General features: G+C 42.1%; 3 protein-coding genes across 3 annotated transcripts; all 3 read right to left on the reverse strand.

The window, feature by feature from the left end:
- Window positions 1–2,135: 2,135 nt before the first annotated feature.
- Window positions 2,136–2,979, reverse strand: LOC138883724 (uncharacterized). Its single transcript, XM_070164430.1, has 2 exons — window positions 2,813–2,979; window positions 2,136–2,685 (listed from the first exon to the last, which is right to left on the reverse strand). Exons 1-2 carry the CDS (start codon window positions 2,977–2,979, stop codon window positions 2,136–2,138), a joined length of 717 nt encoding a protein of 238 aa, XP_070020531.1.
- Window positions 2,980–16,185: 13,206 nt separating this feature from the next.
- Window positions 16,186–17,139, reverse strand: LOC104231842 (uncharacterized). Its single transcript, XM_070164431.1, has one exon. The coding sequence runs from the start codon at window positions 17,137–17,139 to the stop codon at window positions 16,186–16,188; it is 954 nt and encodes a 317-aa protein (XP_070020532.1).
- A 3,108-nt stretch (window positions 17,140–20,247) lies between these two features.
- On the reverse strand, window positions 20,248–21,583 carry LOC138883725 (uncharacterized). Its single transcript, XM_070164432.1, has 2 exons — window positions 21,507–21,583; window positions 20,248–20,836 (listed from the first exon to the last, which is right to left on the reverse strand). The coding sequence occupies exons 1-2, from the start codon at window positions 21,581–21,583 to the stop codon at window positions 20,248–20,250; spliced, it is 666 nt and encodes a 221-aa protein (XP_070020533.1).
- Window positions 21,584–24,784: the final 3,201 nt, after the last annotated feature.

Genomic DNA, 24,784 nt, shown 5'->3' on the forward strand with positions numbered 1-24,784 from the left:
GTGCCTTATCAATGTTGATGTCAGTTTCATTCCTAGACGGCATCAGACGGGATGTGACAAAACTGAGCCAATATCGACCCTCCTGAGTGAGATCCTACTTGTAAATCTTGTGTTTAGGGTCAATCCAGCCTGGTGTCCCCTTTTTCTATGACAGAGGCAATCCAGGCACGCTCGTTGTTGTTGTTAGCTACCTTAGCCTCATACTCAGCTGTGCTTGACCTCCACTCCTCAAAGTACATGTCAATAATGGTTGCATCATCATAGAGCACTTGGACCCCTCGAACTAGGACAGATTGTGCAAATATCTTGTTTCTCTTATGCACAACAATCCTTGATGCACCCTACAAAGCATAGAATTCCCTCACAAGTGTCTCATTATATTCATCGGATACCTCAGTAAAGAATTACCATTTTCTTTACTTCATGTTCTCTATCACATGAGGATAGTACTCCTTCAGCCCATTTAGACTCAACCGCTTCTCCTCGAGAATCTTTCTCTTTGCTAGCCTTTCCTTATATAGGTTCATGGAGCCTGTGACTCCAAACCTGAGATTAAGATACTCCCCCATCTTTCTTTGTGCCTCAGCCTGTCGGTCACCAGATGGCCTTAGGTCAATCTGTGCCTCCTCCTCTTCAGATTGGGAGGAGTGCTTAGAAGTAATACGAATTGCCTGAGCCTATTGACATTTGGCTTATTGTGCTTGTTGGCTCGGAGTTCCAGCCCCTTTCTTTCTACTAGCGGGCAGTGATCGTGTTAGAAGAGACTTCTTTGGTGCTATTCCTGTTGATGAAACATTGTGTAAGTGGGTGAAATGGCATAGGAATCACATTGAGACAAAGTAAAGAAGTAAGTAGCTTATGCGATTGTATAACTACTATGCGGTTCGCAAACCCATGCAGATGTGCAAAACACAGAAGGTAAAAATGATTATGCAATCACGAAAGCGACCACATATTTAGTTATGCGACCGCAAAGTGGTCGCATTCCTTCTCACCAGATGGGCTAATGGTTTGTCTCTGTTTGCGGCACATATGCGTATCGCATAATTGGTTTGCGATCGCAAACACGATCGCATAATATTTTTGCAGTAGACCACCTAGGGGTCTTTTGCTATAACTTTTCAGACCACAAACCAATTATGCGGCCAACAAAGATTGTCTTCTTCATTTAAACTGTGCCCCTTTTTCTTTTCTTTTTTCTTTTTTTTCTTTTCAATATGCACACCCCACTCACATGTTCTTCACACCATATGCACATCACACTCACATGCTTTCCTAATACTACCTACTTAGATTTCTCATTGTTGTTATAGGCCACTTAGTCAATTTAAGATAAGAGGGGTACTCAGACGTTTCCATTTCGTTTCATTAACACTAACACACACAGTCACTCAACCCAAATCCTCACCACGAGGTTAACCGTAATCATAGGGAATTAGGGGACCAGGGAAACGACCATGGAGCTCAGAATTTAGGAAGAAGCAAGAATCACAATTATGAGAGGGAAAAGAAAATCATATCAGAAGTTGAGCAAGATTTGTGAGTAATTTTTCTTTTTGATCTTTTCTCTTTACTTTCCTTACTTGTAATTTTTTTTTGGTTCTTTTGATTTTGTTTAAGTGTTAGTGTGTGATAAGAGTGAGGATGAAAATGCAGAAGGCTAGGGTTTTTGTACCTGTCGAGTTTGTGGCGTGTAAGTCCATCGCATAACACATTATGCGATCACATATGTGTTGTTTGATGGACTAATAATTAGGCAACCTAAAGTAACTTTGTGATGCATTATGCGATCACAAAGTTGTTATCCGGGCCACATAAGTGAAAAGCTTACTGCATTTTTGAACACCAAGTTGACCAATTTTTCTGCTTGTGTCTATGATGATTATGTGGTTCGCATAGTCATTATGCGACCGCATAGTTATCACCAACTCTAGACCTTTCTTTCCTTCAGTTTTCCTCAGTACTAGGACCTTGTTCATGATATTTTGGGACTACCTTCACTCTCACACACGTCAACCTGCTCAATCTAAACTACGTAAATGAAAAACTACAAAAGAGTGTTACCACACATAGGTTGTCTCCCAAGAAACGCTTGATTTAACGTTGCGACACGATGCAATTGACCCCTTTTTAGGCTATTTATTAGTGGGGACTGCTGTTGGACTATCCTTTAGAGTGAATTGTTCTATCAAGTGCCTTTCTCCTGTGGTACCGAGGTAGAGCTTGACTCGTTGACCATTCACTTTGAAAGTCCGTGTCCCATCCTCCGACTCCAGTTCAATAGCACCATAGGGGGACACACTCACAACTTTGAACGGGCCAGACCATTTGGACTTGAGTTTTCCCAGAAATAACTTGAGTCTTGAATTGAAGAGTAAAACCAAGTCACCGGAATTGAACTCCCGCTTCAAGATCTTCTTATCATGGACAAACTTCATTCTTTCCTTGTATATGGCTGCACTCCCATAGGCATGGAGATGAAATTCTTCCATCTCATTGAGTTGTATCATTCCCAGATTAGCAGCCTCAGCCCAGTCAAGATTCAACTTCTTCAATGCCCACATGGCTTTGTATTCAAGCTCCACTAGCAAGTGATATGCTTTGCCAAAAACCAACCGGTATGGTGAAATGCCAATGAGAGTCTTAAATATTGTGCGATATTCCCACAACGTATCATCTATCTTCCTTGATCAGTGGGATCTGTTTGCATTGATAGTTTATGCTAGGACGTTTTTGATTTCCCTGTTAGAAACTTCAACCTGACCATTCGACTGAGGATCATAGAGTGTCCACCTTATGCTTTACACCTTACATTTCAAGCAGCCCGACGAAAACCTTGTTGTAGAAATGAGAACCACCATCACTCAAGATGGCCCTTGGGGTACCAAACCGCGTGAATATGTTCTTCTTCAAGAATGTGGTCACACTCCTTGCTTCATTGTTAGGAAAGGTGTGATGACCCAAAAGGTCATCACTCATTTATAAAGTAAATCTGTATTCCGAGGCCTTAAAAACCTCTTTTTGTCTCACCTCAATTTGCGTGCGCGGTTCGGGAACATTTCAAGAAAGCCTTTTATATGAAATCTAAGTAAAATAAGGAAATTGGCCTTTAGAATTGATTAAAGTTGACTTTGGTCAACATTCTTGGTAAACGGATCCGGACCCGTGATCTGACAGTCTTGTATGGTCCGTAGTAAAATTTGGGACTTGGGCATGTGCCAGGAATTGAATTTCGAGGCCCCAAGCCCGAGAAAAGAATTTTTAAAGAAACATGTTTGCTAGAAAAATATAAAGGCTTTAAAAAGTGAATTAATGAAATTTCTTGATGGTATCGGCCCCGTATCTTGGTTCCAGAGCCTGGTACAAGTTTAGAATAATAATTTGTTTGAGTATGTAGAATTTGGTAAGAATCGGAAGCGGTTTGGTATAAAACGGACCTATAGTTGAGAGAAAATAGAAATTTCAATGTTCTTGAGTGATTTCATGAATTTGAGGTTTAATTCATAGTTGTTGATGTTATTTTGATGATTTGATCGCACGAGCAAGTCCGTATGATATTTTTAGACTTGCGTGCATGATTAGTTTGGAGCCCCGAGGGCTCAGATGAGTTTTGGATAGGCCATGGAGTGAATTTAGACTTAGAACATAACTGTTGCAGGTTCAGAGAAGTTGCATGTCTCTGAAATGGGCTTCGAGGTTCGTGGTGAAACTTCGCGACCGCGGTAGGGTTTTCGCGGTCAGCGGTGGGCAAGGCCATACCTTCGCGACCGCGCTTGATATTTTGCGGTCTGTGGTGGAGCTTCGCGACTGCGGTTCTTTTTATGCGGTCATCGGTGAGGGTCTGAGAGGGGTATATATAAACGAGACTTTTCAGGCATTTTTCATTTTTCAAAACCCTAAAACATAAGAGGCGATTTTTCAAGACACTCTTTCTTCCCCAAAACACAAGTAAGTGATTTTTAACTCATTTCTTTCACTTCTTAACTTCTTTTTACAAGATTTCATCCTAGATTCTAGGGTTTTCATGGTGGAATTGGGAATTTTAGGTAGAACTTAGGAATACCAAAATTTGGGGATTTAGACCTCAAATTGAGGTCGGATTCCAAAACCAATTGTATATTAGGGATCGGGGGTGAATGGGTAATCGAGTTTTGGTCCGAATTTCGAGTTTGGACCAAGCGGACCTGGGGTCGATTTTTGACTTTTTTGGGGAAATCACTAGAAAACCTATTTTCATGCATTAGAATTGGTTTATTTAGCATTTATTAATATTATTAAGTAAATTATGACTAGATACAAGCGGTTTGGTGGTGGAATCAAGAGGTAAAGCGGTAGTTGAGGCTTGATTGTGTTCGACGCTTTGAGGTAAGTGTTTGGTCTAACCTTAGCTTGAGGGAATAGGAGTTGTAGTCTTATTTGCTATGTGTTAATTATTGAGTACGACGTATAAATGTGGTGACGAGTACCTATACATTGGTGTAAAGAATGCCCGTGAGTCTTACACTATGATTGAGTCTTATAATATGATTGTTATGACTCCGTTATGTATCGTCCATGCTTAATATGATAATTTCTAATGATGAACAAGGCTTGTGGAAGTATTCTTGGTAATTGAACATTGTAGAGCATTGGCTCAAGTTGAGAAGTGAGTTGTGAAGTAACTGTGGAAAAGAGAAGTGGTTTATGATATGGTTTCCCTTGCCGGGATGTTATTGCTATGATATAGTTTCCCTTGCCGGGATATTATTGTTATACTATTGTTCTCTTGCTGGGATTCTATTGTGATTTTTTTGATTCCCTTGCCCGAATTGCTTTGTGCTTGTTGCTTGGGTGAGGTAGAGTGTAAAAGCACGAAGGGTGATGTCGTGCGTGATATTTGTGAGTGAGTATTAATGCATGAAGGGTGATGCCATACTGATATTGTAAATGTAAAAGCATGAAGGGTGATGTCGTGCCATGATATGAGTGATAATGCACAAAGGATAATGTCGTGCTATGATTATATGAGGTAAAAGCACGAAGGGTGATGTCGTGCCGAATATATTGATTCTTATGGTGAGAACGAGAGTAAAAGCACGAAGGGTATGTCGTGCACTTGTTATTGTTCTCCTTATTCTTGATTATAGTTGAATTTTGGTGTTCCGTATGCTTCTTTAGTAAATTTTTATTTGTACATGATATTCCCCCGAGCATGTTTCCCTGTCCCATCTTTAACCGCTAATTTTTGTCGTTATTATTTGTTGTATATGATATAACTGCACAGGTTTATATGGTAGTCTTATCCTAGCCTTGTCACTACTTCGCCGAGGTTAGGCTCGACACTTACCAGCACATGGGGTCGGTTGTGCTGATACTACACTCAGCACTTTGTGCAGATCCTGGTGCTGGAGCATTTGGACCGTAGAGAGGTTACTGTCTTCGGTCCATCAGGAGACCCGAGGTAGTCCTGCAGATGTCCGCATGCCTTGGCGTCCCCTTCTATCTTTGCATTCTGTTTTTATGTACTTCAGAGACATATTTGTATTTATCTTTCATACCACTATTTGTAGTATTCGTAGATAGTCCGTGACATTGCGACACCAAATTCTGGGTAGAGTTGTATTGTTGGATTTCTCTTGTACTAGTATTTGGTTAACCTATTAGATTTCGTCTTCCGCATTCCTACTTATTATGATTATTCCGCTATTGATCACATGTTAACTCGTAACTGTTAAAGGGTTAGGGAAAAAAGGTAACTAAATCTGTAATACTTGGCTTCCCTAGCTTTTACGAGTAGGTGCCATCACGACTCCCGAGGGTGGGAAATTCGGATTGTGACAAGTTGGTATCAGAGCTCTAGGTTGCTTAGGTCTCATAATTCATGGACAAACTTAGTAGAGTCTGAGGGATCGGTATGGAGACATATGTATTTATCCCCAAGAGGCTACAGAGTTAGGAAAAAATTCACATCTATTCTTTCCTGTCGTGCGACTTGATTTCTCAATGCTAATTGAACTTTCACTCTATTCTTTTGAGATGGTGATAACACGTACCGCTTCATCAGCTGACCAGCAGGCCAAGCCCCTAGTAGAATCTCCTACGAGGGGTAGAGGTCGAGTCCGTGCTAGGGCCCAAGGCAGAGAGCTCAGCCCAGAGCTCGAGTAGCAGCACCAGCGGCGGAGCCTCAAGTTGAGTTTGACGATGAGGTTCCAGCCCAGACAGTTCCAGCAGGACCAGCTCAAGTCCTAGAGGGGTTCATCGCCACCCTGGTGCTTCAGGATGCTCTGGTCCATTGGTAGGTTTGCTTCATGTAGCACCGCCGTCTCTCAAGTTGTAGGAAGAACCCAGACTCCTACTACTCGCACCCAGAGCATATGACTCCCCAGTTTCAGACTCCAGCAGCTCATCCAGTTAGAGTAGTTCAGCTGGGTGTTGTGGCACAGATCGGTAAGGGGCCAGCTATGTCTGTTGGTGCTTTCTGGAGGTTGGACAGGTTCACCAAGATTTGCACTACTACATTTGGTGGTACATCTTCCGAGGATCCCCAGGATTATTTGGACAACTATCATGAGGTTCTACGGAACATGGGGATAGTGGAGACTAATGTGGTTGACTTTGCTGCTTTTCATCTGTCTAGATCCGCCAAGACTTGGTGGAGATATTATTGTTTGGCTAAACCATCTGGGTCACCGGCTTTTACTTGGGATCAGTTCTCTCAGTTATTTCTGGAGAAGTTTCCTCTTATCACTTAGAGGAAGAACTATCGGTAGCAGTTTGAGCGTCTCCAGCAGGGTTCTATGACTGTCACTCAGTACGAGACCAGATTTATTGACTTGGCCCGTCATGCTCTTCTTATACTTCCTACTAGGAGAGAATGAGTGAGTAGGTTCATTGAGGGACTCGTTCAGCCTATTTGATTGCAGATGGCTAAGGAGACAGGGAGCGAGATTTCTTTTCAGGATATGGCCAATGTGGCCAAGAGAGTTGAGATGGTTCTATCACAAGGGAGTGGTCAGGGGTCTGACAAGAGGCTTCGTCATTTGGGCAGGTCCAGTGGTGCCTCTTCTGGAGGCAGGGATTCTTTTGGTAGGGGTCATCCTTCCAAGCCGTTTCATTCAGCACTTCAGACTTCTTACGGTGTGCCAAGTGGTCGTGGTTCTCACATGCAGTATTCTGATCAGTTGCCCTACAGTGCACCACCAGCTTCTATCCGTTCACCGCCACTCCAGAGTTTTCAGGGTGGTTATTCAGGCCATTAAGGTCAGCAGTCTCAGCAGCCGAGGGCTTATTACACTTGTGGCAACACGAGGCATATTGCTAGATTTTGCCCTCGAGCACCTAGCAGCTCTCAGCATCAGGGTTCTCGTGCCATAGTTCAAGCACTGAGTGTTGTGCCACCCACTCAGCCAGCTAGAGGTGGAGGCCAACCAGTAGGAGGCCGTCCCAAAAATGTGGTTTAAAGTGGTGGGGCCCAACCCCGATGTTATGCACTTCCAGCCAGACTTGAGGCTGAGGCTTCTGATGCAGTTATCATAGATATTGTTCTGGTTTGTAGTAGAGATGTTTCAGTTCTATTTGATCGAGGATCTACATACTCCTATGTGACATCTTATTTTGCATCGTATTTGATCATGCCTAGTGATTACTTGAGTGCTTCTGTATATCTGTCTACACTGTTGGGTAATTCTATTGTGGTAGATCGTGTCCATCGTTCATGCATAGTTGTGATTTGGGGGTCTTGAGACCCGAGTAGATATGTTACTTTTGGATATAGTTGAATTTGATGTCATATTGAGGATGGACTAGTTATCACCTTACCACGCCATCTTAAACTGTCATGCCAAGACTGTAACCTTAGCCTTGCCGAGTTTAACTCATTTAGAGTGGAGAAGGACTCCTGGTCATTCTACCTGTAGGGTTATCTCATATGTGAAGGCTCGATGTATGGTTGAGAAGGGATGTTTGGCCTACTTGGCGTATGTTCATGATTCTAGTGTGCCGACGTTCCTTATATGGATTCTGTGCCTGTGGTTCGTGAGTTTCCTGAGGTATTTCCTTCTAACCTGTCGGGTATGCCACCCAACAGGGATATCAACTTTTGCATTGATTTGGTTACGGGCACTCAGCCCATTTCTATTCTGCTATATCGTATGGCCCCTCCTAAGTTGAAAGAATTGAAGGAGCAGTTGCAAGACCTGTTTGATAAAGGCTTAATTAGACCTAATGTCTCGTCTAGGGGTGCACCAGTGTTGTTTGTTAAGAAGAAGGGAAGATCGATGAGGATGTGTATAGACTATCGGCAGTTGAACAAGGTCACAATCAAGAACAAGTATCCATTACCGAGGATTGATGATTTGTTTGATCAGCTTCAGGGTGCCAAGGTATTCTCGAAGATTAATTTGAGATCGGGCTATCATCAGTTGAGGATTAGGGCATCTGATGTCCCTAAAACAGCTTTCTGTACTTAGTGTAGGCATTATGAATTCTTGGTGATGTCATTCGGGTTGACAAATGCCCTCGCAGCTTTTATGGATTTAATGAATCGAGTGTTCAAGCCTTACTTAGATTCCTTTGTAATAGTCTTCATTTGATGATATTTTGATCTATTCCTGCAGTCGGGAGAAGCATGAACAACACCTAAGAGTGGTTCTTCAGACTCTAAGGGATAGTCAGTTGTATGCTAAGTTTTTAAAGTGTGAGTTTTGGTTGAGTTCGATTGCATTCTTGGGTCACGTTTATCGGCATAGGGTATTCAGGTGGATCCAAAGAAGATAGAGGTAGTCAAGGACTGGTCTAAACCCGCATCAGCTATAGAGATCCGGAGTTTCTTGGGTTTGGGGGGCTATTACCATCAGTTTGTGGAGGGGTTTTCATCTATTGCAGCCCCGATGACCAGGTTGACCCAGAAAGGTGCCCAGTTCAGGTGGTCGGACGAGTATGAGGTGAGCTTTCAGAAGCTCAAGACAACTTTGACTACGGCACCGGTGTTGGTTTTACCAACAGGTTCAGGGCCATATACAGTGTATTATGACGCATATCGTATTGGACTTGGTGCGGTGTCGATACGGGATGGCAAGGTCATTGCTTATGCTTTACGACATTTAAAGATTCATGAGAAGAATTACCCAGTACATGATTTAGAGTTAGTATCCATTGTTCACGCGCTGAAGATTTGGAGGCACTATTTATATGGCGTGTCATTTGAGGTGTTCACGAATCACGAGAGTCTGCAATACTTATTCAAATAAAAGGATCTAAATTTAAGGCAGAGAAGATGGTTGGAGCTATTGAAGGACTATGATATTACCATTTTATACAATCCAGGGAAGGCCAATGTAGTGGCCGATGCTTTGAGTAGAAAGTCAGTCAGCATGGGCAGTCTTGCATATATTCTGGTCGGTGAGAGACCGCTTGCTTTGGATGTTCAAGATTTAGCCAATCAGTTCGTGAGGTTGGATATTTCTGAGCCCAGCCATGTGTTAGCTTGTACAATTGCTCGTTCTTCATTATTTGAGCATATCAGAGATCAGAAGTATGAAGATCTTCATCTCTGTGTCCTTAGAGGCACAGTGCGGTACAGTGATGCCAGGCATGTTACATTAGGAGATGATGGAGTTTTGAGGATGCAGAGTCGAGTTTGTGTACCTAATGTGGATAGACTTTGAGAGCCCATAGTTCCCGGTACACTATTCATCTGGGTGCCACTAAGATGTATCAGGACTTGCGGCAGCATTACTGGTGGAGAAGGATGAAGAAGGATATTATTGCATATGTGGCCTAGTGCTTAAATTGTCAACAGGTAAAGTACGAGCATCAGAGACCTAGTGGGTTGTTTCAGAGGATTGAGATTCCTGAGTGGAAGTGGGAGCGTATCACTATGGATTTCGTTTTTGGACTCCCACAGACTCAAAGGAAGTTCGACACAGTATGGGTCATTATTGATAGGCTGACCAAATTAGCGCATTTCATTCCAGTGGTAGTCTGTTATTCTTCTGAGCGGTTGGCAGAGATCTATATCCGAGAGATTATTCGTCTTCATGGTGTGCTAGTGTCTATCATTTCTGACCGAGGTACGCAGTTTACCTCACATTTCTAGAGGGCAGTTTAGCATGAGTTGGGCACACGGGTTGAGTTGAGCACAATATTTCATCCTCCGACGGACGGGCAGTCCAAGCGTACTATTTAGATTTTGGAGGATATGCTCTGCACGAGCTTGTGTTATTGACTTTGGAGGCTTGTGGGATCAGTTCTTGCCTTTAGCGGAGTTTGCCTACAACAACAGCTATCAGTCGAGCATCCAGATGGCTCCCAATGGGGCATTATATGGTAGGCGGTGTCAGTCGCCGGTTGGATGGTTTGAGCCGGGAGAGGCTCGGTTGTTGGTTACGGATCTAGTACAGGATGTCTTGTATAAGGTTAAGATCATTTAGGATAGGCTTCGTACAGCTCAGTCTAGGAAAAAGAGTTATGTTGACCGTAAGGTTCGTGATGTGGCATTCATGGTCGGCGAGCGGGTGTTGCTTCGGGGGTCACCCATGAAGGGCGTGATGAGATTTGGGAAGAAGGGCAAACTAAGCCCTAGATTCATTGGTCCTTTTGAGATTCTTTAACGAGTGGGAAAGGAGGCTTACAGACTTGCGTTGCCACCGAGTTTATCAGTCGTGCATCCAGTGTTTCATGTGTCCATTCTTCAGAAGTATCACGGCGATCCATCCCACGTGTTAGACTTCAGCACTGTCCAGTTGGACAAGGACTTGTCCTATGAGGAGGAGCCGGTAGCTATTCTACACCAACAGGTTCGTCAGTTTAGATTGAAGAGTTTTCCTTCGGTTCGTGTTCAGTGGAGGGGTCGGCTTGTTAAGGCAGCGACCTGGGAGTCCGAGTCCGATATGCGGAGCCGATATCCCCATCTTTTCTCTAACTCAGGAACTTTTCTTATGTCCGTTCGAGGACGAACGGTTGTTTTAGAGGTGGAGAATATGATTACTCGTTTTGAAAGTAAATTCTATGTTTTGATGCCTTAAAATCTCTTTTTGTCTCACCTCGATTTGCGTGCATGATCTGGGCACATTTCCGGAAAGCTTTTTATATGAAATCTAAGTAAAATAAAGAAATTGGTCTTTAAAATTGATTAAAGTTAACTTTGGTCAACATTCTTGGTAAACAGATCCGGACTCATGATCCGACGGTCTCGTAGGGTCCGTAGTAAAATTTGGGACTTGGGCATGTGCCCTGAATCGAATTCAGAGGTCCCAAGCCCGAGAAAAGAATTTTTAAAGAAAATTATTTGCTGGAAAATTATAAAGGTTTTAAAAAGTGTATTAATGCAATTTCTTGATGGTATCGAGCCCGTATCTTGGTTCCGGAGCCCGGTACAATTTTAGAATAATAATTTGGTTGAGTCTATGGAATTTGGTAAGAATGGGAAGCAGTTTGGTATAAAACGGACCTATAGTTGAGAGAAAATAGAAATTTCAATGTTCTTGAGTGATTTCATGAATTTGAGATTTAATTCATAGTTGTTGATGTTGTTTTGATGATTTGATCACACGAGCAAGTCTGTATGATATTTTTAGACTTGCGTGCATGATTAGTTTGGAGCCCCGAGAGCTCGGATGATTTTTGGATAGGCCATGGAGTGAATTTAGACTTAGAACATAACTGTTGCAGGTTCAGAGAAGTTGCATGTCTCTGAAATGGGCTTCGCGGGTTCGCAGTGAAACATCGCGACCATGGTGGGGTCTTCGCGACTGCGCTGGAGCTCCGCGGTCGCGGTCCTTTTTATGCAGTCAGTGGTGGGGGTCTGAGAGGGGTATATATAAACGAGACTTTTCAGCCATTTTTCATTTTTCATTTTTCAAAACCCTAAAACATAAGAGGCGATTTCTCAACACACTCTTTCTTCCCCAAAACACAAGTAAGTGATTTTTAACTCATTTCTTTCACTCCTTAACTTCTTTTTACAAGATTTCATCCTAGAATCTAGGGTTTTCATGGTGGAATAGGGAATTTTGGGTAGAACTTAGGAATATCAAAATTTGGGGATTTAGACCTCAAATTGAGGTCGGATTCCAAAATCAATTGTATATCCGGGCTCAGGAATCGGTTTTTGGTCCGAATTTCAGGTTTGGACCAAGCGGGCTCGGGGTCGATTTTTGACTTTTTTGGGAAAATCACTAGAAAACCTATTTTCATGCATTAGAATTGGTTTATTTAGCATTTATTAATGTTATTAAGTAAATTGTGACTAGATACAAGCGGTTTGGTGGTGGAATCAAGAGGTAAAGCGGTAGTTGAGGCTTGATTGTGTTCGTGGCTTTGAGGTATGTGTCTGGTCTAACCTTAGCTTGAGGGAATAGGAGTTGTAGTCTTATTTGCTATGTGTTAATTGTTGAGTACGACATATAGGTGTGGTGACGAGTACCTATACGTTGGTGTCAAGCATGCTCGTGAGTCTTACGCTATGACTGAGTCTTATAATATGATTGTTATGACTCCGTTATGTATCGTCCATGCTTAATATGATAATTTCTAATGTTGAACAAGGCTTGTGGAAGTATTCTTGGTAATTGAACACTGAAGAGCATTGGCTCAAGTTGAGAAGTGAGTTGTGAAGTAACTATGGAAAAGAGAAGAGGTCTATGATATGGTTTCCCTTGCCGGGATGCTATTGCTATGATATTGTTTCCCTTGCTGGGATATTATTGTTATACTATTGTTACCTTGCCGGTATTCTATTGTGATTTTATTGATTCCCTTGTCCGAACTGCTTTGTGCTTGTTGCTTGGGTAAGGAAGAGTGTAAAAGCGTGAAGGGTGATGTCGTGCCTGATATTTGTGAGTAAGTGTTAATGCACGAAGGTTGAAGCCATGCCGTTATTGTAAATGTAAAAGCACGAAGGGTGATGTCGTGCCATGATATGAGTGATAATTCACGAAGGATAATGTCGTGCCATGATTATGTGAGGTAAAAGCACGAAGGGTGATGTCATGCCGACTATATTGATTCTTATGGTGAGAGCGAGAGTAAAAGCACGAAGGGTGATGCCGTGCACTTGTTATTGTTCTCCTTATTCTTTTTTATAGTTGAATTTTGGTGTTCCGTATGCTTCTTTATTGAATTTTTGTTTGTACATGATATTCCCCTGAGCATGTTTCCCCGTCCGATCTTTAACTGCTAGTTTCTGTCATTATTATTTGTTGTATATGATATAACTGCACAGGTTTGTTTGGTAGTCTTGTCCTAGCCTCGTCACTACTTCGCCGAGGTTAGGCTCAACACTTACCAGCACATGGGGTTGGTTGTGCTGATACTACACTCTGTACTATGTGCAGATCCCGGTGCTGGAGCATTTGGACCGTAGAGAGGTTGCTGCCTTTAGTCTATTAGGAGACCCGAGGTAGTCTTGCGGTTGTCTGCAGGCCTTGGCATCCCCTTCTATCTTTCCATTCTATTTTTAGGTACTTCAGAGACAGATTTGTATTTATCTTTCAAACCACTTTTTGTAGTATTCGTAGATAGTCCGTGACATTGCGACACCAAATTCTGGGTAGAGTTGTATTGTTGGATTTCTCTTGTACTAGCATTTGGTTAACCTATTAGATTTCGTCTTCTGCATTCCTGTTTATTATGATTATTTCAATGTTGATCACATGTTAATTCGTAACTGATAAAGGGAAAAGGGTAATTATATCTATAATACTCGGCTTGTCTAACTTTTACGAGTAGGCGCCATCACGACTCCCGAGGGTGGAAAATGTGGGTCGTGACACAAGGCGATTGCCTCGACCCATTTGGAGATGTAGTCCACAACCACCAAGATGTAGGTCATGCTATAAGAGCTCACTAAAGGGCCCATAAAGTCTATTTCCCACACATCAAAGATCTCGACCTCCAGTACAAAATTTATAGGCATCTCATGTCTTTTGGATATTAACCATTGTCTTTGACATTGATCGCATGCCTTGACTATTTGATTTGTGTCTTGGTAGATCGATGGCCAATAGTAGCTACATTCAAGCACCTTTGCAGCTATCTGGTTTTCTCCATGATGATCCCCAACCAGAGAATCATGGCATGTTTTGAGAATTGGCATTACCTCATCTTCCGGAACGCACCGCCGAATGAGGTTGTCGGCACAAATTCGGAACAAAAAGGGTTCCTTCCAGTAGTATTGCCTACATTCCCGCAAGAGCTTTTTCTTTTGATAAGTCTCCAATCCATCGGGAATAAGATCACTAAACAAGAAGTTAGAGATGTCGGCATAACAAGGAGCGAATGTGCTAGAAAATGCCAATATGTGCTCATCTGGAAAGGCGTCAAGGTCTTCTTTTAGTCTCCCTACCTCTTCAAGCCTAGATAGGTGATCCACAACTTGATTTTATGTCCCTTTCTGATCCTTGACTTCGAAGTCAAACTCTTGCAACAAAAGGACCCACCGAATAAATCTTGGTTTGTTTTCCTTCTTCGCTATAAGATAGCGAAGAGCAGCATGATCGTTTTAAACTATCACTATCGACCCCAACAAATAAGCCCGAAACTTTTTAAAATCATAGACAATAGCGAGAAGTTCTTGCTCAGTCACAGTGTAATTCACTTGAGTGCCATTGAGTGTCTTGCATGCATAGTAGACAGGGTGAATGATCTTGTTATGATGTTGGCCAAGCACCACCCCAATAGCTACACCACTAGCATCACACATGAGTTCGAATGGAAGAGACCAATCGGGTGAGACAATAATAGGTGTCGTGGTGGAATTTTCTTTCAATTACTCAAAAGCCTATAGACACTTCTTATCAAATAACAAATTTGAATTTTTTTCAAGGAGCTTGCACATGGGATTTGCAATTTTTGAGAAGTCCTTGATAAAACGACTATAGAAACTGGCGTGTCCCAAAAAGCTTCAGACACCTTTTACTGAAGTGGGTGGAGGAAGCTTGAAAATAATTTCGATCTTTGCCCAGTCAACCTCTATGCCTTGTTTGGAAATTTTGTGGCCCAAAACAATGCCCTCATCCACCATGAAGTGGCATTTCTCCCAGTTTAGCACAAGGTTTGTTTCTTCACATCTTTTAAGCACTTGTCTAAGGTTGTCAAGACAATGCTCAAGGAATTACCCACTACAGAGAAGTCATCCATAAACACCTCTAAGAAATCTTCCACCATGTCCGAGAATATTGACATCATGCACCGTTGGAAAGTAGTCGAAGCATTGCATAGCCCAAATGGCATACGGATAAAAGCAAAAGTCCCATATGGGCATGTGAATGTCGTCTTCTCTTGATCTTCCAAAGCGATGTTGATTTGGTTGTAGCCGGAATACCCATCCAAGAAGTAATAGAATGACCTTCCCGTTAGTCGATCAAGCATTGGATCAATAAAAGGCATAGGGAAATGGTCTTTGCAAGTCACACTGTTTGGCTTCCGGTAATCCATGCAAACTCTCCATCCGGTCACTATTCTCATTGGGATGAGCTCATTTTTGTCGTTTCGAATCACGGTCAGGCCTCCTTTCTTTGGCATACATTGCACCAAACTCATCCAAGAATCGGCAATCGGTTAGACCACCCCTGCATCTAACCATTTGATGATTTCTTTCTTTACCACCTCTTGCATGGAAGGATTTAACCTTCTTTGATGCTTCACACTTGGTTTGCTCTCTTGCTCTAATTATATCTTGTGTTCATAAATTCAGGCAGGAATCCCTCGGATGTCCACTATTGTCCACTCAATAGCTTGCCTATGCTCTCTCTAGACATTCAATAGTTGTTCTACATGCACATCATTCAACAAAGAAGAAACAGTTACCGGTAGAGTGTCATTAAAGCCAAGAAATTTATACCTCAAGTGCGGTGGAAGTGGCTTGGATTCAAGTTGCGGCAACTCAATAATTGAAGGCTTGGCGGGAGGAGTGACTCTATTCTCTAAGTCAAGAGAAAGTTTCTTTGGAGCATAAGTGTAGGACCCAAGTCCTTCTAATGCATTCATCGATTCCATATATCCCTCTATGTCTTCACCATCAAACTTTACCAAAATAGTCGCTAATGCCTCACCAAGGCATTGTTCTTCAATCTTCATTTCAATTGCGTCTTCTACCTCACCAATAACATCAATGACTGAGATGCTTTCATATGCATGTGAAATCTTCATACCCTTGCTCGCTTGGAATGTAACCTCTTCGTCATTAACTCAGAACTTGATCTCATTTCATTCTGAATCCATAAGTGCTCTTCCGGTAGCAAGAAATTGTCTCCCCAAGATGATAGGGATCTCTTTGTCAATAGCACAATCAAGGATCACAAAGTCGGCGGGGAGGAGGAACTTTCCCACTTTCACAAGCACATCATCAACAATTCCCACCGGTCTCTTTAATGAACGTTTGGCCATTTGCAACCTCATACTTATAGGCCTCGGCATATCTAACCCCCCTTGCTTGTAAATAGCAAGAGGCATTAAATTTATGCTAGCCCCATTATCATAAAGAGCTTTTGCAAAATCGCGCCCCCTAATAGTACATGGAATGGTAAAAGCTCCCGAGTCTTCTTTCTTTTGAACGGTGGTAGTTGCAATGATGGAACTAACCCGGTGAGTCACATTTACCACTTCATTCTTGGTGATCAAGTCTTCCAAATACTTAGTAAAACCCGACATCTCTTGAAATGCTTCCACAAATGGAATATTTACAGATAATTGCTTGAGAATGTCATAGAATTTCTCGAGTTTGCTATCATCAACCTTCCTAGAAAGTATTTGAGGGAAAGGAGGAGGAGGAGGTCTAGGAATTGGTTCTAGAATTTTTGGAGTCTCTTTCACCTTTTCCTTAACCTCTTCCCGGTTCACTTCTTGAAGTTTCAACTCTTTCGGGACCTTTTTAGCTTCAACAACAATTGGCACTTCAACTTGTGCCTCAACTTCTTGTTCGGAATCTTCCACTTCGACCATTTGTTCGTTCTCTCCTTGAAGTACTTTCCCACTCCGAGTTGTAATTGCCATACAATGAGAAGTTGGATCATTCCCACCACATTTTGGGTTTTCAATTGTGTCACTTGGGAGTGTGCCCTTTTGCTTCGGATTTTTCTCTCTTGAGAGATCTCTTATTTGCATCTCCAACTTTTGAATAGATGCAGTATGAGAAGCGACAAGCTCAATCATATTCCTCATTGAAGTGTTGGACCTATCTTGATTTTGCAGTACTCACTCAAGCATGTTTTCCAATTTGGTATCACTTGAAGAACCTTCCTTCCAATGCGAAGAGTTGGAATATTACCATTTTGGTGGAACATAAGGGTTTGAACTCCGATTTAAAAAGTTGTTGTTGTTGTTACTCCAATTCCCTTGATTTGAACTACCTTGGTCATTTCGCCATTGTTGGCTGCCTTGCCCTTGCGGGTCAGGCCTCCATTGGTTTTGTTGTCCTGAACCTTGGTATTGTTGCCTTTGATATCCTTCTTGAGAGTTGTTGACATAATTTTCTTCCTCATAATCTTCATTTGATGTGGGTTGAACATCTTCCACCACATTCACCATTTTTGTTTAGCTTTCAGTGAACATCTTTGTCAACATATTGACGTTGGTGGCAAGCCTGGTAATTACTTGGTCTCTTTCTTGGTTCTCCTTAATCATGTTGGTCAAGGAAGGAGTACCATATTCAATTCCACTCGTGGTGTCCTCTGAGTGCCAAGATTAGTTATATTTTACCATTTTGTCAAGGATTTGTATGATCCTCGCAAATGTTTTATCCATAAAAGATCCATCAGCTGCATTTTAGACTATAGATTAGTTCATAGCATCCAAACCCATGTTGAATTTCTCCAACAAAATAGAATCTGGAAAACGATAATTCGGCGACCTCACCAAATATAACTTGAATCGATCCCATGCCTCATGTAGATGTTCTCCCGATAGTTGCTTGAAAAAGAAAATATTATCTCGGAGCTCAGATTTCTTGCTTTGTGAGAATCATTTAGCTAGGAATGATCGGACAAGTTCAGGCAAGAATGGATGGAATTTGCTGGTAGATTTTGAATCCATTTTCTTGCCTCTCTAGTCAGTAAGTACTTGAATACCCTCAATATTAAGGCATCATCTGAGACGTTGTTCTGCTTGTGCATCGCACACACAACTAAGAAGTTTATGAGATATTGTGTCGGATCATCATCGGTGGAATTTCTGAAAAACCCCTCTGCTTTGAGCATTAGGATTAAGCCGTATTCCACCTTGAAAGTGGTAGCGTCAACTCTCGGAGGTACAATAGAATTTGTATCCTCAATGTACTCATCTATGTCCGCAAAAGGATTCTCTTCTTCGTCATATTTGGCCATGTTTTCCTATCAACACCAAGCAAAGAAGCAAAGTGTGATGGAATAGAAGAAGACGTAAAGTAAAGAACACACCAATTAGTAATTTTAAAATCATATTCCCCGGCAACGGCGCTAAAATTTGATACGCTCAAATTACACTTTAATTAAATAGTGTAAGGCGGTCGGTGTCAAATATAACAACCCAACAAGGTTGGGGTCAAATCCCACAGGGAATAGGTGTGAAATGTTTACTTGAGTAGTGTGAAACTTGACTTAGGTCGTAATTCTATTCCTTTAGCTTAACAAGAGAATGATATAGTTGTGAATTAATAAGATGCTAATTTTGTTATGAGAATGTGAATAATTTGATTAAGGAAACCAAGGTTGTGTCTCCGTCAATGAAATATAATGCTATAGGTGTTAATATGATATATTTTTAACGGAAGGTGCTTTTATATACAAATGGTTTCTACATGACTACCCAGTATTTCCTAATGGTTGGGTAGTACTTTCTCTTTATAATTTTTTCAAATATAAAAGAGTTGCAATTAAGAACAACCAATTTATGCCAAGTAGAACCCACTTATTCCTAAGCGATTCTATTAAACAAGATTTAAGGTCTTGAGTTATTGATACATTTCTACCAAAATCTAACCCACTTTTCCAAGTAAAGAAAGAATAAGATGGAGTAAGTTAATGTTTGCAACCACTAACCATAAATAAAGCACAAGAAATGAATAAATATCAACCAACCATTATATATATATATATATATATATATATATATATATATTCAATGTTAAACACCTATTAACATTACAACCAGTTAGGGTCCATAACCTTAGTATTGAAAACTAGCTACTCATGCTAAAATACAAGAACAAAGCAATAAATAAAGTCATAAATCTTACAAAAGTGCAAGAATCTCTCTTCACAAGCTTCCAAATTAATGAAGTATTCAATGCTATCAATGTAGGCCTTTTTTCAGACTTAATGACTCACAAAACCCTAGTTATTCTTTTTATAGTGGATCAAAAGTCGTGGTCAAAATCGAACAAAATTGCCCATGCAGACGACTTCTGCGACCGCATAATGGTCGCAGACCATGTAAGCGGTCCACATAATCTTTGTTTGTGTCGCAGATGTGTAGATCACCAGTCCCAGGAGTACACCATAGATGAATTATGTGGTCCGCATATCTGTTATGCGACCGCATTTTCCCATCGCAGATGTGTTGAGCAACTTCTTCAATTGAAAATGTGCGGTCATTATGCGGCTCGCAAAAGTGTTATGCGACCGCATAATGGGTCGCATATTTTTCTCTTCATTTGGCCAGCAACTTTGCTTCAGCTTGCGGTGATTATGCGGTCTGCATTTGACTTCTGCGGTCGCATACTTGCAGCATTTCTGTCCTTTTGTGACTTTTTGACTTCTTTTCCATATTTTTGGGTCTTCAAGTCTCATGCACTACAAAACAACCAAACTTGATAATAATTAACTAACAATGCATTAAAAACGAGCTAAAAGCTAAGTAATTGGTATCAAATGTGCCGAAATTCTACGGCACATCACTGAACACCCCGTTCATCAAGTCCATAAACATTGCTGGGGCGTTAGTCAAGCCGAAGGACATCGCTATAAACTCATAATGGCCATATCTAGTATGAAAAGTAGTCTTTTGAACATCCGAGTCTCGAATCTTCAACTGATGGCACCTCGATCTCAAGTCAATCTTAGAGAACACCCTAGCACCCTGCAACTGGTCAAACAAATCATCAATATACGGCAATGGTTACTTGTTCTTAATGGTAACTTTGTTCAACTGGCGGTAATCAATGCACATCTGCATATTCCCATCTTTTTTCTTCACAAATAATACTGGTACACCCCAAGGTGATACACTTGGTTTGACGAACCCCTTTGCTAGCAACTCCTCAAGCTGTTCCTTCAACTCTTTCGAAGCCATACGTTACGGTGGGATAGATATAGGCTGGGTACCTGGAGCCAAGTCAATACAGAAATCGATATCATTATCTGGTGGCATGCCTGGAAAGTTAGAAGAAAACACATCGGAGAACTCCTGGACTACTAGCACTGAATCAATCCCCGGAGTCTCTGCGGTAGTATCCCGAACATAAGCTAGATAAGCCAAACAACCTTTCTCTACCATGTGTCGAGCCTTTAGAAAAGAGATAACCCGACTATATGTACTGACAGATGAACCATTCCACTCCAATCTAGGAAACTCTGGCATCGCTAAGGTAACAGTCTTGGCATGGCAATCAAGGATGGCGTGATATGGGGATAGCCAATCCATGCCCAGGATGACCTCAAAGTCGGTCATATCAAGTAACAGAAGATCCTCTCTAGTCTCGTATCCACAGAATATGACCATACAGGACCGATAGATCTGATCCACAGCAATAAAAACGCCAACAAGAGTGGACACATAAACAGGAGTACCCAAAGACTCACGAGGAATATCTAGGAAATAAGCAAACAGAGATGACACATATGAATAGGTAGACCCTGGATCAAATAATACCGAAGCATCCCTACTGCAGATAGAAATAATACATGTGATCACGGCATCTGAGGCCACTACATCTGGTCTGGCTGGAAACGTATAGAACCTAGCTGGAGCGCCGGTTGGCTGGCCTCTACCTGACTGAATAGAAGCTGGCTGACCTCCCCCTGCCTGGCCTCCACCTCTAGGACAGCCCCTACCCGTCTGCCCTCTGCCTCTGGGCGGTCGGACAGCTGGTGCTGAAATTATGGGCTGATGTCCCTACTTTACTACCTTGCCCCGAAGTCTAGGACAAAACCTTTTCATGTGACCCAGATCCCCACACTCTTAACAACCCCTCGGTACTATAGACTGCTGCCCTAAAGTCTGACCTTGATGGCCTGAATACCCCGCTGGAAGAACCCTGAATAGTTGGTGGGCGGTATGAACTCTCTAGCATAGCACTAAAATAGGCATTGGAAGAATCCTGATGGCCTGAATACCCACTGGAAGAACCTTGAATAGCTAGTGGGCGGTAAGAACTCCCTAGCATGACACTAAAATAAGGTTGCACTGGAGCACCCCGAGGAGATGGTGGTGCTAGATATGTGGGCCTGCTATGCTGACCCCTCCCAAACTGACTTCTACCCCCAGCTAGGGCACCTCTAAACTCTCCAGAAAAATGGAACAGTTTGTCCCGCTGCATCTGCTCTCTACCTCACCGATGATAATCCTCAATCCTCTGGGCTATCTCCACCACTAGCTGATAAAAAGTTCCCATCTCAACCTCTCGCGCCATACTAGCCTGAATAACGGAGTGTAACCCCATAACAAACCTCCGCACTCTCTATACATCAGTAGGAAGTATCATAAGTGCATGGCGAGACAACTCAGAGAATCTCGCCTCATAATCGGTCACTAACATCTGACCCTGGTGGAGCTTCTCAAACTAACATCGCAATTCTTCCCTCTAAGAGGGTGGGATATACCTATCCAAGAAAAGGCGTATAAACTGGTCCCAAGTCATGGGAGGATAACCTACTGGCCTACCAATAAGATAAGACTTCCACTATCTACGAGCCCTGCCCTCTAGTTGAAAGGTAGTAAAATCCACCTCGTGAGACTTTAATATACTCATGTTGTGCAGTCTGTCCCTACACATATCAATGAAGTCCTTGGATCCTCATGACGCTCACCCCCAAAGATAGGAGGGTGAAGCCTGGTCCATCTATCCAGTAGCTTCTACGGCTTGCCGGTCGCAGCTGATCTAGGCTCAGGTACAGCTGCTACCACTAGCTAGGCCTCGCCCATGGGTAGTGTACCCGGGACTGACATATGGTAGCTGCATGCTTAGGGGCCTGAGTAGTAGGGGTCTGTGCTCCTTTCCCGCATGAGATGTGGCTGGGTATGCTGGAAATAAACCAGCTTAGGTCATAAAATCCATGAACCATAGCATACGACCAATAACCTCCTGGAAGTCCGGTGATGACATGAAATCTACCGGTGCTGGCTCTGCTGCAGGGAACCTTGACCTGCTCCTCAATAATAGGATCCTCTATTGGTACCGTTGGTGGTACAGCTAGAGAAACTATGGGACGTCCTCGTCCCCTACCTCGGTCTGGTGTCCTCCCCCAGCCTCTTCCTCAGCCTCTCGCAGCAGAGGGAGCAACTCTTCCCAGGGAACGTCTGTCGTACACGTTCTGACCATTTGTAAGAGAATAAGAGAAATACACTTAGTATAACATCAACTGCACGATAGGAGATGAAGAAATAGTAGTTTCCTAACACCTTATAGCCTCTTGAAGATAAGTACAGACTTGTCCGTACCGATCTGCAAGACTCTATTAGGCCTGCTCATAACTTGTGAGACCTACGTGAACCTAGTGCTCTGATGCCATGTTGTGACGATCGAATTCTATTATAGGCCGTGATGGCACCCAACGCTGCCGTTAGGCAAACTAACAGTGAACTAACCACGTGATTTCTCTTTTTAATAGATTTTCAAGTAATTAAATTTTCCTTAATTTAAAAGATTTAAGAAATGACAGATTTAAAATAAATAAAATGAAAGCAATTGAGTGCAATCATAATCATAGAAATAAACCAAGACCACAAGTCTACTAGTGTGTGACAAGACCTGGTGTCACAAGTGTATGAGAACCTAGTAGGATATACAAAAAAGAATGCTACTCTACTGTCTGAAACAAAAATAGACAGGAAATAAGCTGTGATATTAAAATCTGTGTTTTCGAGGCCTTAAAAACCTCATTTAGCATCACCTCAATTTATGTGCGCAGTCCGGGCATGTAGCCGGAAAGCCTAAATATGAAAATCTGTGGAAAATGACAAGTTTTGATTATAAAATGAGCTAATTTGACTTCGGTCAACATTTTAGGTAAACGGACCCAAACCCATGATTCGACGGTCCCGAAGGGTCCGTAGGAAAATATGGGACTTGGACGTATGCCTGGAATCGAATTCCGAGGTCCCAAGCCCGAGAAATGATTTTTTAAAGAAAATTGTTTAAAGAAATTAAAATGAAATTTGATTAGAACATAATGGTATCGGGCCCATATTTTTGTTCCGGTGCCTGGTACAAGTCTTCTATATGATTTAAGACATTTCTGTAAAATTTAGTAAAAAACGGATGTCATTTGATGTGATTCAGACTTAAATTGCTAAAGTTGATGTTTTATGAAGTTTGAGAAAACAATCCTTTGATTTTGAGGTTTAAATCATTGTTATTAAGGTTATTTTGGTGATTTGATCGCACGGATAAGTTCGTATGATGTTGTCGAGTTAGTACGTATGTTTGGTTAGGAGCCCCGAGGGCTCGGGTGTGTTTCGAATGTGTTTCGAAGGTTTCGGACTTAAGAAAAATTGCAGGTTTTCAGCTGTTGGATTTCTGGTATTTCCTTCTTCGCGTTCGCGGGAGTACCCACGCGAACGTAATGAGTTAATTGTTGTTGAAGGAATTTCCTTCTACGCGAACGCGTAGCTCAGGTCGCGAACGCGAGGCTTTGGGGTATATCCCTTCGCGAACGCGGTCCTAGCCACGCGAACGCGAAGGCCAAATGGGCCTGGGCAGGGGGTGGGGTAATTACCCTATGCGAACGTGACCCATTGGACGTGAATGCGAGGGCTAGAGGGGATCCTTCTCCACGAGCGCAAGCCCGTTTACGCGAACGCGAAGTCTTAACCAGTCTGACCCATCGCGAACGCAAAGGGTCTGTCGCGATCGCGAAAGGCATTTTCGCCCAGTGATTTTAAAAGCCAAAAAAATATAACACTTTTCGGATTTTATAAAAATTACACAAAACTCTTCTTCTCCAAAGCTCTTAGGCGATTTTTGAAGCATTTCTTCACCATAATCTCTTGGGTAAGTAATCTTTAACTTGTTTTCTTCCATTTTTATCAACACCCACTAGATTTCTGGGCCTAAAACATGTGATTTAAGGTAGAAAATTAGGAATTTGGGTAGAGTTAGAGCTTTTTGATTAATTGGGATTCGGACCTCGTTTTGGGATCGGATTTGAAAACAAATTATATATTCGGGCTCGTGGGTGAATGGGTAATCGGGTTTTGGTCCGAGCCTCGTGTTTTGACCAAGCGGGTCCGGGGTCAATTTTTTGGATTTTTGGGAAGAATGATTAGAAAGCTATAATTAGGCATTGGATTTGAATTGTTTAACATTTATTGATTTTATGAAATCGATTATGTATAGATACAATTGAATTGGAGCCGAATTCGAGAGGAAAAGCGGTGTTTGAGTCTTGAGTTGGCCGTGGGAGTTCGAGGTAATTGTTTGGCCTAACCTTAGCTTGAGGGATTAGGAGTTGAGTCCTATTTGCTATTTGGTAATTGTTGAGTCCGACGTATAGGCATAATGACGAGTATCTATATGTTGGTGTCTAGCATGACCGTAAGTCTTTAAATTGTGAATATCTTGATTTCATTGCATCTTTCATGCCTTGGTGATAATTTCTAATTTTTGTGAAAA

This window comes from Nicotiana sylvestris, chromosome 12 (assembly GCF_000393655.2).
Source record: "Nicotiana sylvestris chromosome 12, ASM39365v2, whole genome shotgun sequence".
In the NCBI taxonomy this organism is placed as follows: Eukaryota; Viridiplantae; Streptophyta; class Magnoliopsida; order Solanales; family Solanaceae; genus Nicotiana; species Nicotiana sylvestris.

Excerpts from the sequence above, each read along its gene's own strand:
- LOC138883724 (XM_070164430.1), bottom strand. The coding sequence starts at position 2,979 with ATGAGTGATGACCTTTTGGGTCATCACACCTTTCCTAACAATGAAGCA. Across the intron at positions 2,686-2,812 it reads TTCGTCGGGCTGCTTGAAAT|GAAGATAGATGATACGTTGT; the intron begins GTAAGGTGTAAA and ends CCACTGATCAAG.
- LOC104231842 (XM_070164431.1), bottom strand. The coding sequence starts at position 17,139 with ATGAGGAATATGATTGAGCTTGTCGCTTCTCATACTGCATCTATTCAA.
- LOC138883725 (XM_070164432.1), bottom strand. The coding sequence starts at position 21,583 with ATGGCGCGAGAGGTTGAGATGGGAACTTTTTATCAGCTAGTGGTGGAG. Across the intron at positions 20,837-21,506 it reads AGGATTGAGGATTATCATCG|TAGGGATGCTTCGGTATTAT; the intron begins GTGAGGTAGAGA and ends TTCTATCTGCAG.